This window comes from Arctopsyche grandis, chromosome 4 (assembly GCF_051622035.1).
Source record: "Arctopsyche grandis isolate Sample6627 chromosome 4, ASM5162203v2, whole genome shotgun sequence".
In the NCBI taxonomy this organism is placed as follows: Eukaryota; Metazoa; Arthropoda; class Insecta; order Trichoptera; family Hydropsychidae; genus Arctopsyche; species Arctopsyche grandis.
Genome location: NC_135358.1, coordinates 31,282,539 through 31,307,181, shown reverse-complemented (window position 1 = coordinate 31,307,181; position 24,643 = coordinate 31,282,539). Strand labels below are relative to the sequence as shown.

Genomic DNA, 24,643 nt, shown 5'->3' with positions numbered 1-24,643 from the left:
TGTGTATATTATTCTATTTAATGTTCATATTTTAAAATCGAACATACTATTTAAATTTTAATATTTGATCGCAGTGACGTATTTGGACAATATGTTTATTTACTATGGAATAATATGATATGTATGTATATAAATAAATATGAAGAATTTCTATTAAATTATAATATTTTGTTATTCTCTTTTAAATTAATTTATAAAACAACTTCAAATTTTCTAATTATTGAAAAAACAAGACAAATAAACGATGATGGATATAATACTTTCAAGGATTTTGAAAATTCAAATTAAATATGAAAATATTTATTTGCAATTCAAAACCATAATATATTAAATTTTAAAAGAAGAGAATAATATGTACATATATGTACACATATATCCAAGAAGAACCCTAAAATTTGTTTAAAAAAATCTCAATGAACTATTTAATGCTGTCAAATTTCGCATTAATCATATCAAAAGTCTGCTTTGAGGAAATATAAATGTAAAATCATAAAAAAACATCAGCATACATACATATGTACATATTATATTATGTATATGCAACATAATTTATTTCAATCGATATGCTTATAAACTGAAATTAATGTTTTTACTAATTTCGCATTAGTTAGTGTACATTAGCGTTTTCACTTTTTTAGAAAGAAAGAAATATTACTCTTTTTTTACAATTGAAAATCGGAATATAAAATATTCCTTCGTGAAAAAAAATAGTGTACGTATACATATATGTAAGCTATATGTACATACTATGTATATTATTTACATATGTTTAACATTTAAAACCCAATGCTTTTATTTCCTCCACAATCAATACTAAATACAAGAATATATATAGATACATATGTACATATAAATTCATAATATATGTATGTAAATACTATGACAAAAATGAATTTGAATCCAAAAAGTCCATTAGACAAGAGAATCTAGTATTTGCAAACATGTTAATGTTAGCGTGAGCGTAAAAAGCGTAAAAATTCGACCAGCTGAACCGAATAAAAGCCGTAGCGATGGCGGAAGCGGAAAAGGGGGTGTGAGGAGGGCAAAGGGAGAGCACAACATATTGAAATAAATAAATTTGCTTTTCATGCAAATTTTCATAAGGGATTCGTCGCGTTCGCCTCTCAATGCGAACGGGGCGCGAGATTCTGCACCCTTTTTATTTCCCACGTGCGAGCGAACGAGCCGAGAAAAGCCAGTTCCATTAGCGCGCGCTGCAAGGAAAAACCTCGCGGAGCTTTTCCGAAAAAAAATTCGACAACAGTTACCGAAATGCGCGAATCGCACTAAATAGTAGTCCATTAGCGGATTAAGCGTGCGTTCGAAAACCGATGGCATTACACTTCATAATTAATCAGACGCAAAGCGATTATAATCAATCAAACGCTCGTTTATCCGGATAGGCGTTTGACGGCAGGGGTGGCAATAAGTAGAGATGTGCGGGATGGGTGGAGGCAGGTTAACATGCAAAAACACCGCAAATTCACTACAAACACCTCTATTTGAATGCAAATTTCCCGTACATATGCGTCGCGAAAATGCACCCATCATTTTATCAACGAATTGCACGAACTAATTTCGCCGCTTCTCAAATTGAAGCTGTAAATTAAATATATAAAAATAATACAGTTTCTATTTTACCATAAAGTAATGGTACCGCTCTTCATCATAACCCGATCCCCTTCAGTTTTTTCATTAAAAAAGTATGTAACTTTAAAAAATTTTTGACTAAAATGCTTGTCAAAATTTATTTTTACATCTTCAAATGACGGTTAATCCCATTATTTCGGTTACTCTTATTATTGTGTCTAGTTTAGAAATGAAGTCCAGATACTGAAGTTGAACGCAAATACTTTTATTTGCATTTTAGTGAAAATATTTTAAAGATCGGTCTTTGACGGTAAATAGTCCTTTATGTATCAATTTAAGCTTGAATTTGGTTGAAAATCATTGTTTAGATCCTAAAACTTTAAATTTAATTCTAAAAGAAGCTATATTTCAATAAGTATTGGCTAATGGAAGAACGATGACTCGTTAAAAATAATTGTGACAAACTACATGACACACTGATTGAAATCTAGCTAGTTTATACAATAAAGTATTTTTAATGCAAATAGAAAACAAGTAGATTCGTTTGCATTATTTTGAAATAAAAAACAGCCAAATATTGGGTCGTACCAAGTAATGTTTTTTGCAACGAAATTCGTTAATTAAACGCGTGCGTTTTGCGCGCAAATTCGATACGAAAAATACGATCAAAAATTAATTGAAAAATTCAAAACAGCGCTAACGCGTATCCGGATTTGGGCGTTCGTCCGGAAAAAGTCCGGCATTCGTCGAAAATCGCTTCTTATCGAGTGAAATTTCACATTCGTATGTGACGGTAGTTGACGCTTTTTATTATTGGCCAATAGTAAATCCTCTTACCGGAGCTTTTTGTATGATCGAGTTTTGAATAAGCACCCCACGGTGGAAAATGGCGACAGCCCCAAACCCCCTGTCCAGAGCGACCCCTTCATAAGCCCTTTCGCACCCCTCCCCGCCCCTCCTCACTGTCGTTCTGTCCGACAGTGAAAATTCGCCATGAAAATTTGACGAATGCACGAAATAATTATGCGCACAAAGGGGAAAATGGACGCTTCGAATGTCCTGGGGCAAAACCACCCCACCCAACGAAGCTCCGCACATATAAATAATTTGAGCGAATTAAAAATATACAAACGGTCGATAAATGCATTCGGCTATTGTTTGCACGCAGATGCCATTTGAACAGGTAGTACATACATACCCAATTGAATTAATTAATTATTCAACAAAAGTAAGTAATGTGTATAATTACAATAAAAAATATACATAATTTAATAGATGGGAGTTAATACGAATTTTATAAAACAATTATTTTTTCATCACTAGACATACATACATATTATATAATAAAATTTATCATGTTTCTTATTGTAAATGTTATTCTTATTCTCTCTAAAAAGGTAATGCCAAATTATGTATCCTCTAATAGAAAAAATAATGAAAATAATGGATATATATTTATTCAACCAAACCAAATTATACTCTGTAGGTACATATGATCATATTCTATTACAAAAGAAGACAATGAAAGAATACCTGAAATAACACTAGTATAAGTATTTAATTTAGTATTTCTAAAGAATATATACACCAAATATCCCAATATGTTTAGACATCTTTTTCCAGTGATGATTTTTGGTTGAAAAACTTAAATGGACGAAAAATGGATAAAAGAACTTCTGAAACCGTACTTAAAAAATGTTGATAGATGAGTTGAGATCTAAGAAAAATTAAGTCAGAGTATTTAACTGTTGAAGCAATTTATAACCACAGTAAAAAATAATTAAAAATTTCGATTCCAAAAAACTTTATATGTAAGTCAAAATATTATATGTATAAGAAAGACAAGTTTTCCTTGGCGTCAATTTTTCTTTCATTTTCAATTTTTCTTACTGCAAACTGACGAAATGGCTTTTCTATTAAGCGCCTGACCACGGAAAATGAATTTATAGAGCTGTCGTCGCCGTACACGTGTTTTACACGAAAAATAAATACACGGAGCTTTTCCAAAGAGAAGGTCTTTGAAGTCGGAGACCGTATCCGATACGGAAGCTTACGAACAGTTTAATTTAACAACTGAAACTATCAACTGACAATATCAGATTTCCAACAACACAATAAGAAGATTTAAAAAGTAAAGCATTTTCTTTTACGACTTTTTGTACCATATACATAATACATTTCGGGTAAAAAAAATGTAACAGCTTTAGCGGGACGCGGGCGACTTTTACAGAACAAACAAAGCTAACTTTTCCTACCTCATCCCCGCCGAACAAAAATTAGATTTTCAATGTAAATATTGGCTGAAATTGAATATTTGAAGCTCCCTTCAAAGGTACGACGACGTGTGTATGTATGTGTGTGTACAAATTTATTGAACCGAAAATCAATTATGCGACTGACGCGGAATACCAAACCGGAAAACTGGAAAAGTTGAATGTGACAATGGAAGAAGTTAAAAATTAATAAAATCGTCACCGACTCACTGGCGTCAATTATCAAAGTTAAAAAGTTTAAACAGCGTCAATTATCAAAGTAAAAAAAAAAAACATTCAATTCATTGAAAAATGCGATACTTTTCCAACTATCTATGCAAAAATAATAAACAATATTTTGGCGTGTATAAAAAGTAAATTGCACAGACTCATCACCTGCAGTGAGTCCCATTCACTCGTGTCCACGCAAAAAAAAACACATATTATACGAGCCATCTCTTATTTGCAGATTTCAGCGTTTCAGCTTCCAGTGCTTTTTTCGCGCATCAAAGCTTTTTCATATCAACATTTCAGCAGGGCAGGAATGTTTTCCGGAATTCCATATAGTTTATATACTACCCGTGTAAAAATTATGTACGGTTACATTACACAATCTAGAAACACACCCATACTTTGTAATTAATTTGTTTACGTGTCGCCCATTTCATAAAAAATATTATCTAATAACGGGTGATTTTTTAAATGTTTATAAAACAAAACGCAAATGTTATTGAACCTGAATGTTTGCTTTATGAAAATTATTCGCAAAACATAATATCGAGCATATCGTTCGAGATATGTACATTGAAGATTGCGCCAAATTACATAGTCATCATTCGGAATTGCAATTCCGGTATATTTACCGGGTTACCGGTAAATCGGCAAAATCGGTAAATTTTCATGGGTAAATTTTGGTTAATTTAAAAGTTTATCGGTATTTACCGAACACTAAAACGAGGTACATAAACACGCATTTAATTGCATTATATTAAATTAAAAGTCGATTGCAAATGGTATATTATTTCAGTATTAAATGAGGCAATTTTAAATTGAAAAATTCACGAGCAACATGGACCAACCAAATCGTAATAAATGCGATCAGACAGTTGTTTCAAATTATGATCTAAACTTTCAAATGGTTCAAACTTTAATATAAATAAATGTGATCGGTTACAAATAAACAATAAAATTTATTTATTGTTACGAATTTACTTTAATGCATTGATGACATTATTTACCTGAGATTTATTTTTAATTATTTATCTATCTAGGAAAAGTAACCACCACATTCAGTTTCAAATCCACGAAAACATTTTTTTTTCAAACACCAAATTGCAATCCCTAGTCATCGTACAATCATTTCATTGCGCTCGAAGTTTAATCTATCGTTTTCAGAAACAGCGGGGTCAATTAACTATGAATATCATAACTCCTTTGGGTATATTTACATACCAAAATCTATAATAGCTAATCTACCATACATACATACATATATACGAGTATGTATGTAGATATCATTGAACCACTTTCAATGTGAAAAATTATTGAAAATATTGACATTCAGGTGATTGCGAGAAAAATAATCTATGTTGGTCATACTGTAGTACTATTTTCACAAATCAATCTTCCAAATACAATACAGACTTATAATTTTTACTCATAAAACTAATGTTTGTCTCGATTTTTCTACAACTTTTCATTTCGCCTATTTTTGGTCACTATCCCGATATTCATTCTTAAAAAATACGCAAAATGTACATCGATGAATTTTTCAACTTATGTAACGCGATATAAACTATATATGTATATACAAAGTTCTTACGTCGTTGTATAGAGAGGTCATTTATAACAGGCGCGTAATATAAACGGAAGATATGGTCCAGAGGCGCCTCTGTTTAGTCCAACATTCATCTCAACGTCGTTAACGGTGACGTCACCTATCTGGCCTAAGTCCAGAATTCGGAAAACGACCGCACACGAATCGATATTACATTTTATATGGATAAACGTACACGTCTATGCAAATAGGTATATAATAATAATTATATGAGAGAGGGCGCCGAACCGTGAGATACTTTTTCGCGACGTCGGAAAATTAAACTCGAATTTCCCCCTTTTAATTCGATTCCAGGACAAACTAGATTAGGCTTACGTTTGATTACGTAGACGTGGAAAAGGGAAAGGCTGCACCTGTTGAGCACGCAGACGCCGGAAATGGACGCCGAAATATGTATATAAATCGGCTAAGATCTTGTTTACGCCGGCTCGTTCCAATAAACCGAAAGCGAATGGGAAAAATTCGGAAAAAAGATCAATGGAATCTTGTGAAGTTTGTCGACCGCTGATTTAGATCTGAGAATAATGTATTTTAAGTTTATCGACACACCTCACCGTCTACCGATTCTCCACCGAAGTTTTAATTTATAGCAGGAAGGTCTAACAGTTGGGCCTTTCCCAAACGTGCCTTCCATGCCAGAAACATTATACATTTGATACAAGTAATATTAGTAGTATATACCAAATCTATGATCAAATTTGTAATTTTGCAGCATTTTTAAAGAATTCAGTAAATACATATCAATTAAAATCCACAGAGAAATTTAATGTCAATTTTGTAAATTTGCAGCATTTTATACAATTCAGCGAAATTCGAGATTGCTGAAAACTCGTTGGAATTGTTTCAATGAAAATCAGATAAATTGGCAAATCCTGATAGGAAACGATCGACCTGGAGTCACAAACCAAACCAACAGAAACCAGTGAGATATTTCAGAATATGAATAAACTTAAATAATAAATCTACAAACCATTATATCCCAGTATATATCTAAAGAAGAACCAAGACTTACAGAAACAAACATATATGTATTTCTGTAAGTCGTGGTTCATATCAATAAAAATCCATAGAGACATTTAATGTCAAATTTGTGAATTTGCAGCATTTTATACAATTCGATATTTAAATAGAAAATGCGTAAGGTTGCCTATCTGTTGGAATTGCTACAATGAAAATCAGATAAATTGGCAAATCCTAATAGGAAACGATTGACCTGGAGTCACAAACCAAAGATCTACCAGCAGAAACCAGTGGGATATCAATATGAATAAACTTAAATCATAAATCGACAAACCATTATATCATACTATATATCTAAAGAACAATCAAGACTTACATAAACAAACATATATGTATATCTGGAAGTCTTGGTTCATATCAATTAAAATCCACGGAGACATTTAATGTCAAATTTGCAGCATTTTATACAATTCAAAATTGCTGAAAACTCTAGATTTGCCAGAAAATGGGTAAGGTTGCCTATCTGTTGGAATTGCTACAGTGAAATTCGGATAAATTGGCAAATCCTAATAGGAAATGATCGACCTGGAGTCACAAACCAAAGATCTACCAGCAGAAACCAATAGGATATCAACACGAATAAACTTAAATCATCAACCTACAAACCATTATATTATATGTATATCTAAAGAAGAACCAAGACTTACAGAAATAAATATATACAATTTTCTTAATAACACATCACTCTGTAAACGGCGCCGAATTTTCCAACGCCCCGCCCCACTTAAGACACACGGAAAAATCGGACACGCGCGTCACAAAGGCGTCGAAAGCATCGAACAACAACAACAACAACAACACGTCAGCGTAAGTTACGCCACATATGCAAATATGTACATATCGTATAATACATTCACACGAGCACCTGATTCGCGAAGCAACATCGAGCAGAGCTTTCGGCCGGCATTGGCCCGCACCGACGACCGACTACAAAAGCTATCGCGGAAAACGCTCCGGCAGCCGAACGCCTGAAATATCGATGTTTACGGCTGGCGAGAGAGCGTTCGCCTGCTATTTTTTTCGCTATATATTTTTCATGCATGTATTTTTTTCATAGCGAATTAATTCCGCCCGGCGGCGCGGAATTTGTTTTTCCATATGGCCGGACTTAATTTAGACGGCGGCCGACGCCCGTCCGCAATTATGGGCCGATTGTGCGACGGGACGCGCCACGCCACGCGCTTAATTGCGCGAATGCGACAATCGCGAAATTAAATTAGCGCTCGCTTACGTTTCCGGTTATGGTGCTGGAAAATGGGAAGCGTGTGTCGCATCTGGACAACTGATTGTGTCCGTGTGTGTGAGAGTGTGTTTGATGATGCACTTCTGTGCGGGCGTCGATCGGCGACTATGCAGGTGTGATGCACTGTGCATTTTTCCTTTAAATATAAACTACTCTAAAAAGCTGATCTTAAATTTATAATTTAAAGTCAAACTTAAATTTATTAAATACTTACGCTACCTTTTTCCTACCTACACCCATACTGCTGTTCCCGATATTTTAAAAATCCTATCTTTTAACAATCTTTCTGTCAGGCGACGACTTACTTATGCTACATTCTTCTTTAAGCTCATACATGGTTTCCTTGATTGTTCTGATTTACTAAGTAAGGTTGATTTCAGGATCCCAGTGAGGTATTCTAGACACGTTGCACTCTTTTCACTTAATCCTTTCAATACCAATTCCCAAAAATATTCTTATCTGCAGCGTGTTTATCGTATGTTTAACAGGGAGCTGAATGAGGTTGATCTGTTCGGTATTTCCTTACATCAATTCAGGACTTATACAGGATTGATCCATTTCTTCCTCTATTATATTTTATAACCTTTTTCCAATATTTGAACACTTAAGTTTAGTTATGCAATGTGCTATTTAGTCATGTTATAGCTTTTGTTCTTTCCCTTTTCATTTGTTTCTCTTGTATTTATCTTTTTCATTTGTTTATCTTTGTAAAAATCAGTAATTGGACTCGGATATATATTATATATTTACTCTTTGTTTTTATGCATTTTTACATCTTGTTGTCTGTTGATTTTTCAATAAATAAAATAAAAAAAAGCTCTAGAAGTAAGTTCGTCTTATCTGGCCCTTCCTGAACTATCCTGGCAATGCCCTTCGTGAACTATCCTGACAAACTGGTTGAAATTGATAATCTATGTGTGCAAAAGTTCAAAACGAAGTACATACATATGTAAATCCCACTAATTATTATATTTCTCAGTATAGAATAAACAAGTGATTCCTAAGAAAGTATAATTTTAAGCGTATGCTCAATAAATAAAATACATATCAGTCACAAAAAAAAGTTCTTGTGACGGCAATACTTGTCACCCGAATCAGTCTCGTTTTAAACGTTAAAGTTAACGCACTGCTTTCAAAGTTCTTAAGTGTATTTTTTACAGTAATATTATTAAATCGTATTTTCAAATATTTATGATGAAGATTAGATCCACGTTTATTAGAGATTAGTCCAACTCTTTCAAATTATTATCAAGATAAATCGATTGGTCGGAGGCATAGAACATTGTTTAAAATCAATGAATTTATTTAACGTTCCCTTGATACGTGGAAAGTTTTCCACTAGGACAATCATGATGAAAATCCAAATTAGTATTTTCCGTTCCGGCCTAATATGCATATTGCATTTTTCTCTTCATATTTCCAGATAAACTGATAATTTTCTAAGGTAAAACATAGTTATCTACCTACATATGTTTGTATATGTACATATGTATATATAAAGTTTCTAAAAGAATAAAATATAATACCCAATAAAAATTCTATTAAAAGCAAAAATACAAAGTTTATCTCGACAAATGTATGTGTGTTTATGACTTGTATACATATAATTACGAAATCAAACCTCATTTTTTTTTAACAATACTGCTAACAATGTACTTTCAACACGTTATTATTATTATGTATGTACGTATGAAAAATTTAAATCGCACTATGTATAGCAGCAGAATGAAAAATAGCGGAAAAAAGCATACGCAAGCGAAATTCAAATGGTCCGGAAAAATGATTCGCGTTAAATATTCAGCAATTCGGTATTTTTTCCAGCGAATATTTTATATTATAAACAGACATACTATATATGTATGTATATTAAAAAAAATCTTTTTGAAAACTCAAATACATATAATTTAAACATACGCAAAATTTTATAATTTGATATACATAACTACATATATTCTTCACCATACATACATACATACATACATATGGTCTAAAAAATGTGCGTGCATGGGAATGTGATGGGGTGGAGAATTTCCTACATAAAAGTCCTTCTTTTATACCCGAGCAACAGGGAGCTAGAGCCTGTTGCGCCACATAAAAAAGAATACACGACACAGGAAAAACACAGCACGTGACCATTTACTATTCAGAAGAGCAGCGGAAAAACAGAAGGAAAACACGCATACACTCGCATCAATATTACAACAGCACAATGTTCATATGTACTATATTATGTAATATATCAACATTTCAAACATAATGTGTTTATTTGTTTGTTTGTCCACTTTGCAATTTTTTTTTCAAGTTTCACTCATCTGAGGAACGCCAGGCAATTCATCCAGTAATATGAAATTCAATCCGTCCAGTAATATTTATAGGTAAATTTGTACAATTCGACGACGGTCATACATATTAAAGGGAAGAATTGACAACCCTTCGATTTAATTGGAATTTAAATTTTCGGCGCCTGAATGTGGTAGAGCTTTGCATCATCATTTACTTTTCCAAAAACGTCTGTTTTCAATAACTCGTCTTTTGTAAAGGCTTTCCGGCTCCTTAATGTGATGGATGAACATTTGAACATTTGTTCAATTGTCATGTTGATGAGCTGGTCAGTTTCATGAGATTCAACACAAGTCTATTTGAATGAGATGAATGATTGGTAATTTTTATTGTTCTTTTCTTTTTTTGTAAGACTGGTGTGACACATTGGCCCAAACTTTCAGGTCACATCGGTCATATTATTGTTATTATTATGATAAAAATAATAAATAAATATGTACATGAGATAACTTACATAATTTGTATATGTTAAAAACAATTTATTGAAATATCAACGGACAATTAATTTCGGTGCACGATGGCTCGTTTGCAACAGGTGCATGCAATTTTTTCGTTTTTTTTTTTTTTATTTCGGAGACCAACCAACCTTTCGAACATTCTGTCTCGGTCAAAGTCCTCGAAATGGCGAAAACCGGTCCTCGACGGCCGAAACTTTCAAGTTGAGACGATAATAATGAAAAGCGGCGAGAATTCGCGACAAAGTTTTTCAGCTTTTGTTAGGCGCAATTTAGATGAGTCCTGGTCAGAGTTTTTTCTCGACCGATAATTAACCATTCGGATGAGAGAGGGAGAGAGTTCGCCGCTTCGAACCGTTAAAGTTTTAATTTGATATTAAAGGTAAGACGCGGCAAATATTAAAAACTTTTTTTAACGTCGTAATTCACAACAACGAGGAGAAAAGTCGGACCGAAGTTGTTTTTATGCCGGGAGCGATTTCCACGTCAAAACTTCGATGTTGTGTGTGGACATGACAGAATAAATTAACAAACATGCAATATTCGCAAATAGATGTAAATTACAGGCCTCAAGTAGCCAGTCGTATTGTCAGTCAATAACGTCTAAGATTCAGAAAAGTTTAAATTGAGTTAAGCATACCGTAAGCCAGTAGCTTCAATGCTTCTAAAGAAAATTTCCAATTATACTTCTTAACTAAGTTACGAAAACAGTTTCACACAAAAACTTGATACTACTTAATATTTATATAACGTACTATATTGTTTCCGATTACAAAAAGTTAAGATTCAAAGACCATTACAAATTTATCAATTTTTTTTTAAATTGCGAAAGTTCCAACAACTTTATGAACCTAATAATAAAAAAAATATTTTACTACGTTCAATCATTAAACAAACCAAACAAAACTTCGATGGATTAATTATATTCAAAAAATATTTTAAGTTCAAATAAATTTTGTTCAATTTTGATATTATTTCAAAAATCCCCAAAACGAAACTTCAGCGAATATATGTACATACATCGTAGTTTGAAGGTGATTACATATGCATATATCGAAAAATAAGATACAATCAACTAAACATTTAAGCCATTATTTGATTAATAATTACATAGTACATACATATCTTCTAAATATGTAGATGTGTGCACAATTTATCTTCCAACGGTTTCACCAAATGCGTGCGATTTAATGTGTCAACAGTTTATGTATTTAATGATTAATCCAAGCAAGTGTTTTAAATTAATAATTTAATTAGTTTTAAATTTATTTATTATTATTAAATAGCAAATTGCTAATAAATTATTTCACAATTAACAATTTTAAACTAAAACTAATAACTACAATAATATAACATAGTTAACAAAATTAACAAAAATATAATTAGCAACCCTAAAATAATATAATATAATTCCAAACATGGCATTTTATTAAACTTCCATATATAATTAATTAATAAAAACAAGCGGAAAAAAAATCAACGACATGATACAGTTGTATAAATGTTAGATTACGAATCAGCCAACTCTGTATCGTTTTTATGCAAATATGTAGACGACAATTGTTAAGACCCTTTAAACTAGGTTTTAAATTGTGTAAATCTATTGCCAAAACAACTAAACTTCACCGTTATATTGAAAACAAAAACAGCCCTGTCTGCCGATTTGAAATATACATATAAACCTGAATGGTCTCTTGAAGATGCACCTTTCTTTTGAAGTTTATTTTATGTTTATGTAACATATGACAGTTCCATTCTGTCAAAGGCCAACCGCACAAGATACTTAACGTCAAACGACAAACAGTACATTTTCGAAATATGATGAACTGTAAAAATATATATTCTGCAAAAACGCCCGTTTACAAGCGAGAGGGTTAAAGCGAGTCAACATTTAGGTACATCAACTAAACGCACCCCCGAGACTAAAAATTCGCACTCAACGTTAATTTAAATAGATTTGTATTGTTTTAGCGAACGCTTCCCCAATTTTTGCACGCGATGCTCGAATAATTGCCAATTATGTACCGTTTTTACCGAAAGACTATCGTGTACCGTTCGGCCATTACATACATTACCCATCGACCTTTGATACACACACGCCAACGATAAAATGAGCATTCGAACGAAAGGTTCTCTATTCGAACGGTGCGAATCTGGCTAAATTATTATAAAGGAAGATAACGCGCACCGGTCACGGAAGAAGAAAGAGAAGAGGAAAAAAAACGAGAAGAAATTGAATAATATTTGAAGGGTGGTGTGTTTGTGCGGCATGACCGCCGGTACACAAACGGGGCAAACAAAAGATAAGGGTGGGTTTTCCGCGAGAGAGTGAGGAAGGGGTGGTTTTGAGATGTGATACGGCGGAGAAAAGGGAAGAAGGGCCGGACGTGTAGCGAACGAACGACATAATGTGATACCGAGAGAAACTGAACCGCTCGAGCGTGCACATCTCATACTCAAACTCAACCAAAATTGATAAATTCTATCTGTATTATATGTATATATACCTACATACATACATACGTGTACATATTTATGTTGGGAATAAACAAAACATCGCATGTTCGAAATATTCGAGAATATCGACGGTGATTGTTTGGAATAATACACCGAAAATTTTTTGTCAACAACCGTCAAAAATATGATTATTTTCATAATATTATTTAATATATATGTTTTTACCAATAGAGAAATCTTGATTTCATATCCCAGCTGGAATAAATATAATAAGTGAAGTAAAATATAAACATACATATATGAGAGATATATGTATATATATTTTACTTAAACCAGCAGCGTAGTCTAGTGGTGAGTGTTGTATTATTTCGTGCAAGGTGTCAAGGGTTCGATTCCCACTAGTGTCTCGTTATTTAAATTAATCATGCACACTCGCCATTGATACAAATTGATCCAAAGCAGCGAGTATGCTAAACAGATTAAGACTCGACAAATTATATATTACATATATTAAACACATAATTATTACATACATACACATGTAAATCGAAACAACACCTGACATCTACGGTCAGACATTACAAATATTGTAAACGATACGATCAATAACATTTTTAATGTACAATCCGAATTTTTACATTCAATAATCATCCACAGAGACATCTATCTATGGAGAGAAATCTGGCGAAACCTGAGATATAACAATAACTCAAGGTTTGCGATAGAAAATTGGATAGGAAAAGCCAATTTCACAGGAACCGTTTCAATGAAAATCAGAAAAATTGGCAAATTCTGATAAAAAACGATCGACCTGGAGTCGGAAACCAAGGTCTAGCCAACAGCTAATAGTGTGAATCAAACCGTGACCACTCTCCTCTAAAGCATAATGTGTTAATCACTAGCCCACGCTGGTGGCTATTTAGTATATAATTTCGGAAGAGACTTTGTATGTACATATGTAACTATGTATTGTTGGTTCGTAGAATCCGTGACGTTAAATTTAATAAAAATACAAATGAATATTCAAATAAATATAAATGAAATAAAACTATTCAAATAAATGTTTACTATTAGATTAGCCATATTTAAGCGGTTTCTATTACAAATAACGAGCGAAGCCGGGTAAAACCATTAGTACATATGTACCTATACATTATAAATACAACGGAAAATATTACTTCAAGACTTTGAATAATCTCATATTTGAATAGTAAAATTCAACATATTGAATTGAGAACCGTCTCCTAGCTAGAGAGGGCAGAGATGAAATAAGAAAAGTCGACACCCCTAGGCACTCCACATCCGGTCGAGCGTGAAAAACTGCATGAAATTCGACGACCGAACATAATCGCACACACACACACACACACACACACACACATAACTTCCAGTCGACATTTCAACGCGAAAACTCAAAATCGCCCACCCAAACACCCACGCGCATACTACATAGAGAACAATTATATAAATAAAGCACGTAAATCTCTTGTATTCCTACTCCACCCAACAAAACCCTTTAATGATCCTTATGTACTAAAATAACTTTATTTTCCCCTTTTAAGATCTCACCTTGAATTTGCCTCAATTATCTGGTCACCTATTTATTTATCCCATATTAATTGTATTGAAAAAGTCCAACTCAAATTTATTTAATCCCTACGCTTCCGTTTTCCTACCTACAGTTCTCGATATTCTAAAAATACAATCTTTCTGTCAGGCGACGACTCACTGATGCTACATTCTTTTTAAGCTCCTAAATGGTTTCCTTGATTGTTTACTGAGTAAGGTTGGTTCCAGGATTCCAGTTAGGTTTTTCTAGACAGTTGCACTCTTTTCACTTGATCCTTTCATAACCAATTCCCTAAAATATTCCTATCTACATACAGCGTGTTTATCGTATGCTTAACGGGGAGCTCATCTATTCGGTATTTCAATCGGTACATCAATCCAGGACTGCCATCAGGATAGTCTTGATTGATTGATCCATTTCTATTTCTCTTATTTATTCTTTATCCAATTATATTATATCACTTTATGTTTAATTATGAATTGTCCTATTTAGTCATATTTTAGTTTGTATTATTTTCTTTTTCATCTGTTTATCTATTTGTACTAGATATATTATGTATTTTGTAAAAATCTATAACTGGGCTGAGATGTTCTGTTTTTATGATAAAAAATAATTAACAATTTTTCCGACGCGCGATTAATGCGATCGACTTGAAGCGTGCGCGTTCGACGAACATCCCCCGTCGCCGGTTAAAAACTGGCAGAAGGCTTTAGCGAGTTTTCTCGCCATCATTGTGAGCTTTGAATAACGCGGCTGCATAATTAATTACCCACATGTGTGTGTGTGTGGGGGGTCTCGCTGCGAAAATTGATCATTAGGGAAAGCTCCCTCATCTCTGTTCGCGGATGAAACTCAACCTGGCGGAAGAAACTGTACCGCGAGGGTCCCTCAGGTTTTGAACTCGCTCGCGTCTTACCTTACTAATTGCCGAGCGGTATAATTATATCGGGAGAGGGTGGCGCCCCTAATGGCTGTTGTTTTCGGGATAATAATTAATTCCCGTCGAGTGTTGATGGCCCGGCCATCATCGATAGGCCGAGATCGACCTTCTTCTTAACGCCATTAATATCGATACATCAACATACATATAAACCGAACGAGAATTATTGAATGATCGGTCAAACAAAGAGGCTACTTTCCAGGCTTTGCCTGGGAAAGTCAAAACTTTATCAATACTTTCAATATATACAAAGGGGTCTTTCGATCTAGGTAGTATACCATATGAAGAAGTACCTACTATATCACATTTGAATAGATGGGCTTAAAAACTTACTAACTTTTTTGTTTTAATTTTTTCTTTTGCTTTATTTTTGGAACTTTTAAATAAAACTGCAAGCAAATTTATAATGGAAAAAATTACAACAAAACAACGTACCAAAATTGTTTCAACCTAATCCAAAAAACGAACCTACAACTTGTTGAGCCCAACGAGTATGTATTTATATCGTAAATACCGAGAAATGTTTTCAAATATGCATTGTGGGAAGATGAAAACGATTACCACGATATTTTTCTGAAGGATTTGTTTAAGAACAGGGTGTTTTGCATAAAGCTCAGAATTCGGGAAAAGAATCAGCCGTTTAGATCTTATTTTTGCATTCGGCAATTTTAAGGCCGTTTAAATGCGAATGTGAAAGTGCCTATAAATAAGTTATTAACTGTTCAAATAAGCGTATTAAATGAACAATATGTACCCACGTAAATACTTGTATTCGAGAGAAACGCAAAACGCGTTCGAAAATGATCCTCTTACTCGCGGAAAAAACAATTTAATTCGAAGATTAAAATACAACCGGAACGAACAAAACAGGAAAAAAATACAAAGTATTACACGAAGGAAACCATTACGTTACAATACACACACATCAAAGAAAAACAGAAGAAATTTTCTTTTGCCGGTGAACGTAATCCGGCGTCGTTTATTTAAGAAAATTCGGGCGTGGAAAAATCGCTAAATAAATAAATCACAATAAACGAAAACATACAACGTGACCAACACGCGACTTTGTCTTTATTATGTTGCAAAGCGTAGCACACGTTTCGAGTAATCCAATAAAGGAAAATAGACATCGAAATCAAACACACAAAGAGCTTATAACTGTAATAAAAATATATAGAAATATATATATAAACACCCACCACACATATTTATGAAATAATAGTCACAATTATGCTAAACAATGTTTTGTAAGTTCGATCGATAACTAAACAAATATATGCTCCGGAAATATAGACAAAGATTGACGAAATTACGTCTAATAAATTATTCAAGGAAATTTGTTCAACAAAATATAGCTAAGCGCTAAAAGACTACGTTCTAGCTAGATATCAATCAATGACAGACATACTTAAATATTAATAGCTTTTATATTTATGGTCACATTGTTTATATGAAGTGGACATTATATAATTAATATTGAATCATAATAGACTTATGTAGTAAACCGATATCAAAAATTCAATCGATTAGTTTTCCAAAATATAAGACCGAATATAAAATTTTCGATGAAAAGCATTTATAACGAAAAACGAATATTATATTTAATTTAAAATCTTTATTAGCTAAAAACAATGCGAAATTTCAAGGAACATACATACATACATAAATTAACAAATGTATGAATGTGTTGATCACAGTATGTTTACAATTTGGTTAATAATATCATTAACGTAAGCTGATACCTGAAATTGAATCGATTAATTATTATTACTGGAAACCATCGCATAATATTGACTATCGGTTAATGTTTCAAAATATCGTACCGTTATTTTACAGTATATGTACATACATATATTTATTTATTTAATATACTTGGGGAGGCGGCAAAGTCGATAGACCCAAGGAGTTTGATTTATACATACATATATATTGTATATATATATGTAAATTAAATGTGAAAAAAAGTAAAATACATTCAAAATGACAATATTAAAATAAAAATAAGAGAGAAAAAAAGTAAACAAGAAACAGAAATACGAAATTGGGAAAGAAGAATTACAAAAATCCTTGAGGTTTAAGAAATGCATCAAGCTTATTCTTAAAAATATTAAGGTTAATTGAAATTACAATTTCATTGTGAAGACTATTCCAAATTGAAAACCAGTCTGTTTGAAAAGAACGAATCTCTGATTAATTTATTTGATTTTTCTTTTTGGTGTCCAAGCGAGTGACCTCTGAGGTGTGTGTTTTCGTTGAATGTAAAAAGATTGGACATATGTATGACATTTATAATGATTTTATAGTATTTCAAAGACTTCGATTAAGTCGCCTCTTATTCTTCTCGTCTCCAGTGTATTGAACAATATTTTGAATACTGAACAATATTGAATATTGAACAATATTTTACAAAATACGATATTAACGAATAACGAATTCAAGTTTAAGGTCTTTATTTCGAAGAAGACTACGTCTATTGTTGGCAGCGAAGCGATCCAGTGCAAAAAGTGACTATTTGTTCATCAAAGATAGTCTCCTTTACGTTCGAATGCATTTCACGTTCGGTGTAAAGTGCACACGAGTGTACGTACATACCTTGCCGTCGAACGAAACTTACTTTCAAAGCTTCCAAAACGCTCCAGGTCGGCACTAAAAAATTCCTTGAAACATCTTAATTAAAGAAGAAGCATAATAAAGCGCGAAACACGTCATAAAACAAAGTCGTCCGAATAATAATTAATAAGAATGGAGGTTTAAAGTTTAGGAGTCGAGAGAGCTCGAGAGCGTCTCGCGCTCCCTTTATGAAACGGTCGTGAATGGCAAATTTCCCGGTTTCGAAGGCTCTCGAGAACGCTCTCCGAAATAAAATTAAAAGCCGTAAAAAGTCAAAAGAACCCCTCCATCCCCCCCCCTCTTCCTCAGCACTCAGCACAGGTGAGGAAATGTTTGGGAAGCGCTGGCGTGGTCCGTTTACGGTCGAGCGATCGCACGTCCTGTCCCGTAACGACCGTTTTCACTTTGGAGCGAAAAACTGTGAAAAACCAATTGGAAAACGGAGAAATTTGAACGGTCCAAGGCGTCGCGACAAATATGACTGTAATCGAATCGAAAAACAAACGTTGCTACCCTATTGGACGCGTACAGTATTTTCCAATACAATTTTAAAATTGAAACATTTTTCGCGATCTCCAATTTATTATACACCTACATATAGACATTTTCATCTCGGCAAATACATATATCCATGCAATCATATTAAATACGTGTATTTCAAAATGAACAAAACTAAACGTATTACATGCATAAAAAATAAAAACAACATATAAATACACATATACAATATGATAAACATCAAATTTTGCTAAAGGAAGTCAAAATTATTTTCCAATATATAAAACTTTTATCCAAGCGAAACTAGTATAATTGTATAAAACACGTGAGTAGTAAATATGTACATATACAACAACGTTACTGAATTACGTCACATTTGGATATTTAACAAAAATTAAACTAAAGACAAATAAATAGTACTAAAATTGCATGTATTTGCTATTTTATAAATTTAATATTCACAGACAAATTAAATTTAATAGCTAAAAAAAAATAATAAATTTCAAATGATCATTTGATGCGAGTCTTACTACCTAAAAAATTATTAGTAAAAAACAATTGATCATCACAAGTATAAGTACTATGTAATAAAATTTTAGAGGAATATAATAGGCTACTCAGCCTAGCATTAAATTTATCGTTAAACTTGTAATATGCTCAAAAATAATCATTTTATTTGCCTAAACATATAACAATCTATTCGAATCTGTCAATGATAGTGTGTATCATTTTTGATGATAATGCAGTTTTTTATTTATCAAACGTAATATTGAATGTTTTCATATATATGTATAATATACTGTACGTATATATACAAACATATGTATGTATGTATGTCTATAATACAATTGAACGGCAATAGTTACAGCTCAAAAGTATCGTCGGCAATCCTCTCTTTTACGAGCGTCTCTCTTCGAGCACTTATTTTGAATGGGGCAGAAGAAGAAAACCTGTTGCGGTCGTTTTGGCGTCGCGACGCCGTTTTCTCCACGGAGTTTTCCTCGCGGCGGCCGGTGTGATTTTCCCGGCTCGCCTACGTGACCGGATTGTCTCGCACGGCACGTGACCGGTTTTCCGCCGCCGATTGATACGTGACGTTGGGAAAACCGACGCGTCGAGAAAAACGCGATAAGGGTCGCCAAGCGTACACCCACTTTCCCATCACCGACCAACCCGAGACCAAAATAAATACGTAATAAAATAAAAACCACCGGACGCGAAATATATCTTGCTGTTACTCACTCACTAGATTTTTCATTTTGTTTGTGACGATCTCAAAGACGATAAATTTTCGCTACTGATAATTTGCACCCCCACGAAGAGACGTCCGTATTTCTAGGTCAAAATACATCATAATAACATAACTATTACCTAAATATACATATATAACAATAGCCTTCGGAAGTATCAGTTACCGCGAACTGACTCAACTGCTGATCTTGGGATACTGTTTAGGAGTGACATAAAATTTTCGACTCCTATTTCAGATATTTGCTGTAGGGCTACCAAAATGCTTGCATTTGTTTTGCGCAATGGTCACTACTTCCAAGATCCAGGTATAATGGTGTGGCTTTATTGTTCGCTTGTCCAGAGCATATTAGAGTTTGGATCTGTAATTTGGAGTACCACTGAAATCAAATGCTCTCTGTTGATAGAAAGAGTTCGAAAAAAGTATCTTAGAAACCTTTATATGAGGAAATATAAATATTACCCCTATTTATTTCCCACTGCCTTTTTACAAGGTATGCTAGGCTTTGACTCACCATCTTCGAGAGGAATTATTGCTATTTCCAAATATTTTTTTTAACTAAAAGCATTAACTTCTGTAAAGTATAATTCACCCTTAAGTAATATGTAATTTTGGGCGCCCGAATGCGGTAGAGCTTTGCGTCATCGTTTACTTTTCCAACCTATTCCTGCGAAAACGTCTGCTTTCAATATCTCGTCTCTTTTATGTATTAGCTGTATTATGTAGCTATCCGGTTACATAATGTGATAGATGAACATTTAGACCTGTTTAATTGTCATGTTGATGAACTGGTCAGTTTCATGAGATTCAACACGAGTCTATTTGAATGAGATTAATGATTGGCAATTTTTATTGTTATTTTTTCCTTTTTATTTTGTAAGACTGGTGTGACGCATTGGGGCAACCTGTCAGGTCACATTGATCATAATATTGTTATTATTATTATAAATAATAAAATAAAATATGTATGTTGAACGTTGAACGTTTTTGTGTGGTGGTGCGATTGAGTCGAGGGCGTCGATTAGGACGAACACAGTATCTGATCGATGGCCGGAAACAGCGGGCTTTCACAGCCGGATGAAAAACAATTGTGGAAGCGCCCGTATGCGCACTATCGTCAGCTCGGAACTTGGAAACAATTAGCAAGCAAAAGGTTAATTCAACCGGCTTGATATCGCGTCGTTGTATCGACGTGCGGGTGACCCGAACCCGCCCGCAGTGACGAGCTAGCCGCGCGGAAAGCTCGCCGCGCGCAAACACCGACGAAAGCTCGCCGTCGACAAAGGGCGAAAAAATAATACGAAAAAAAAAAAAAAAACGACGTCGAAATTAAACGGCCGCGGGCTGTTTGCGGGCCGCTTCGTCTGCCCTCTGCAATTTTAGATTGAATTTCGTTAGATTTTTTTTTTGTATTATTTTCTTAAATAAACATAGCAGTACATTAGGAAAATTAACATTTAATATGCACTCTTTGTAATTTCGTTACCTTTGTATTTACAATGGAAAAAAATTCTCATCGTTACTTTTCAAACAATGACAAATATAATACATTGAAAATATCATATAGCCAGCAGTATGGCTCGGTGGTTGCGTTTATGTTCAGCACCGAGAGGTTACCGTGCTAATCTTTAATACTAATGGTCAGACTTGGATATTTTGATTTTTAAATGCTTTTTATTATTACGAAATTATGTTTACAATATATCTTATATATATTTTAATAGCTATTGATCTACTGATCATTTTCTATTTTACAATTTTAATTTAATTTTGTTAATAATCATAGTATTATATTTTTGTAATGTTAATGTACCGCATAATAGGAAAAATAGCTCAAACACCTATTTACAATTCTTATAAATGCTCATAATACATCTAATACAGACTCTCTAGAGTCGATGACCTAAGGCAGATTGTGTTTAGGTAATCTGTGTTTATACCTGAAGGATATAGACATTTTGTTGGGTGTACCTGTTAGGCCTACCTGGTATATATATATATATATATATATAAAATAAAATAAAAATAAACTAGTAACAGCAACTGATATATCACAGAAATACATCAAATAAGTTTTTGTATGATTTGAAGTATTTATACGGTTCTGTTGTTTAGATTTGAATACTTGCGGCTCGAATCCTATCCGAGTTTGCCCATTTATCTGATTTTACAATTGAAATAGTTTCTCGCAAATCGGCCACCTACCCTCCATCCGTTACTACTGTCAAAATAAACAATTAAATATAATTTCGTTTGTTTATCAGACGGACGGCTGTGACCAAGGAGAATGTATTGCATCAAATACCTGTAGTTGTGGAATAGGCTTTACCATGGATGACACAGGAACAAAATGTATTGCTCATTGTGAAAAAACCTGCTCGAATGGAATCTGCACTGGTCCTAATCAATTTAATTGTCGTAGTGGATTCGTTAAAGATGTCAAAGATCCTACTGGATTCATAATTTTCCTAATGGATGTCCAAATGAAGTTTGTTCCCGTCCTAATCTTTGTCTTTGTCTTCCTGGATTTTTTTTTATAGATAGAAGCGTTAAAGGAAGTCACATGTGCGTTAAAATATTCATTACCTCACCATATTAAAATGTTAATTCCATGACTGATTTTATATATTTATGCCTACGTAAATATTCATTAAAAAAATCAAGTAAGTTGGAGTCACATATAAACATAAAACAGTAAGGCATATGTATAAGTACATACATACATAGTTTACGGGAATGTAATGATTAAAAAAATAAATAAATCGCTCTAATCCTTAGGGGGAGGTAGCCTATAAGGAAGTGCCTCTTTACGATACGCCTGGGGCGAATTCTCCAATTATGGCATGGTGGAGGAATGAAGATGAATTCCTAACAGAAAATCTACCTTTTTTTTCATCAGAACCGAGCAGACTCGTCCTTCGACACTTCTGATACAACTGAAAATCCAGTCGAAACTGTACCAAATCATGCAAAATAGTAACATTTCGCATATTTATGCACACACATACAAACGTTCATATATAAATATGTGGGTTATAATTTATTATAATGCGTCGCCTCGGACGAATTATGACGACACAGTAGTTACTGGCGCGCTGCTTACGCGCCTCTAAGCGGCCAAATTAATTTTGTGTTAAGTTTCGTCGGCAAAACCGTATTATTATTCCCTTCAGCGAATTCGGAACAAATTTGCAAAGTCTCCCGCTACTAATATATTATTTAGGTTTTGCTGCGAGGGGAGGGAAGCTTTCGCGATCAACACACTTCCAGCAGCTGGATGCTGAGGGAACGGAAGGCGGGCGGGATTATGTAAACTTTTGAAATATGATCCAAAATGCGAACACGTTATCCACTATTAATTTATGCGCGAATTTGGTATAAATTTCTCCGGGCCGCACATCCCCACAATCGTTTCCAACGAAGCGTGGCTTTTACCGGTGAAATTTTGCATCCTTAGAGAGGACACTGGAGATTACGAGGACGAAAGTTTTAAGACTTTCACATTATACATTGCACAATGTTTTATACGGAATACATCAACCATTCTAAATTTATCTGTATTTCTACACTTCAGTTTTCATTTATCTCAACACTGTATATATAATACATACTTGTCTAGCTACTTTTTGCCACACCCACGATTTAAGTAATTTCATTTTCAAAAGATATACCTACTCAAAGATAATGGTACTCTATGATATTTATAATTGGAGTGTTTTGAATTGTGATTTTATATATGCATGTAACAAAATACGTATATTTAGATAGTACTTGAAACGATTTTTATACGTTTTTTTGGAATAGAGGTCGTATTTTTCACGATCTCTATACTTCCACTTGATTACAAAGATAATCTAATAATATCCATAAGGAGTTTGCGGTTTTTGATAGGTACTATCAACATTGTGTCAACCCAGATCCATCCACCTTCTTTACAACTAGTCATATTACTTAGTCTACAATATTTCGATAGAAAATTTGAGCTAATCTATACAAAATTTGCCTCGACCAAACAAAATCAAGCTCATACGTCACCATCGAAAATTTCCAAGCATAAAGTTGCCAATTATGTTCTGAAAACAGATTTAAAACGAAAATACATCGAATGGAAAATACATCACTATCTTAATGAGCAGCATTTGTTTGGAGCGTCGAGACGACTACGTAGATTAAAATTTGAAAGGCGTCAGTTAGTCTGTCTCGTCCAGACATCGTTTTCAGTAAAATAAAACAATCAGAAGATCGTATAGTTTTGCGAGATAATGACGACGTGGCTAACAATCATAACAAACTTCAATAAGCATCTTATATTCTCCTATAAGGCAAAAGTCCTTACATTTGATTTTCCAAATTAAGTTTCGACTCGAGTTTCAAGTTATGTATCAATTTCTTTCCAAAAAACCTACCAAAATGTCAACGGGCGAAGCTAAGTGAAATTTATTATTTTTTGATTGGGCGATAAGGTCACAAATAATTTTTCGCTTACATTATAAATATTTTTTTGCGTGTATGTACTTAAACGACCCCACTCGGGAATCGCTGAAACACGTCATCAGATTAAACAATTCCGCAGATAGATTCA

At 33.6% G+C, this 24,643-nt stretch overlaps 1 protein-coding gene across 9 annotated transcripts in view; it reads right to left on the bottom strand.

Annotated features, from left to right (window-relative positions):
• The window catches only part of heph (polypyrimidine tract-binding protein 1 heph), a 386,050-nt gene that overhangs the window by 107,446 nt on the left and 253,961 nt on the right, over window positions 1–24,643 (bottom strand). For 2 of the 9 annotated variants that reach the window (XM_077429074.1, XM_077429081.1), the window contains exon 1: window positions 7,565–7,630. The exons of 5 other annotated variants lie outside the window; for them this stretch is intronic. Coding sequence is in view for 2 of the 4 variants with exons in the window: in XM_077429071.1 (XP_077285197.1) it covers window positions 7,565–7,606 (42 nt within the window). In the remaining 2 variants the exon portion in view is untranslated. Of the gene's footprint in view, window positions 1–7,564; window positions 7,631–24,643 lie in introns of those variants that run through there. 2 more of the 9 variants (XM_077429071.1, XM_077429076.1) reach the window with 2 other exon arrangements.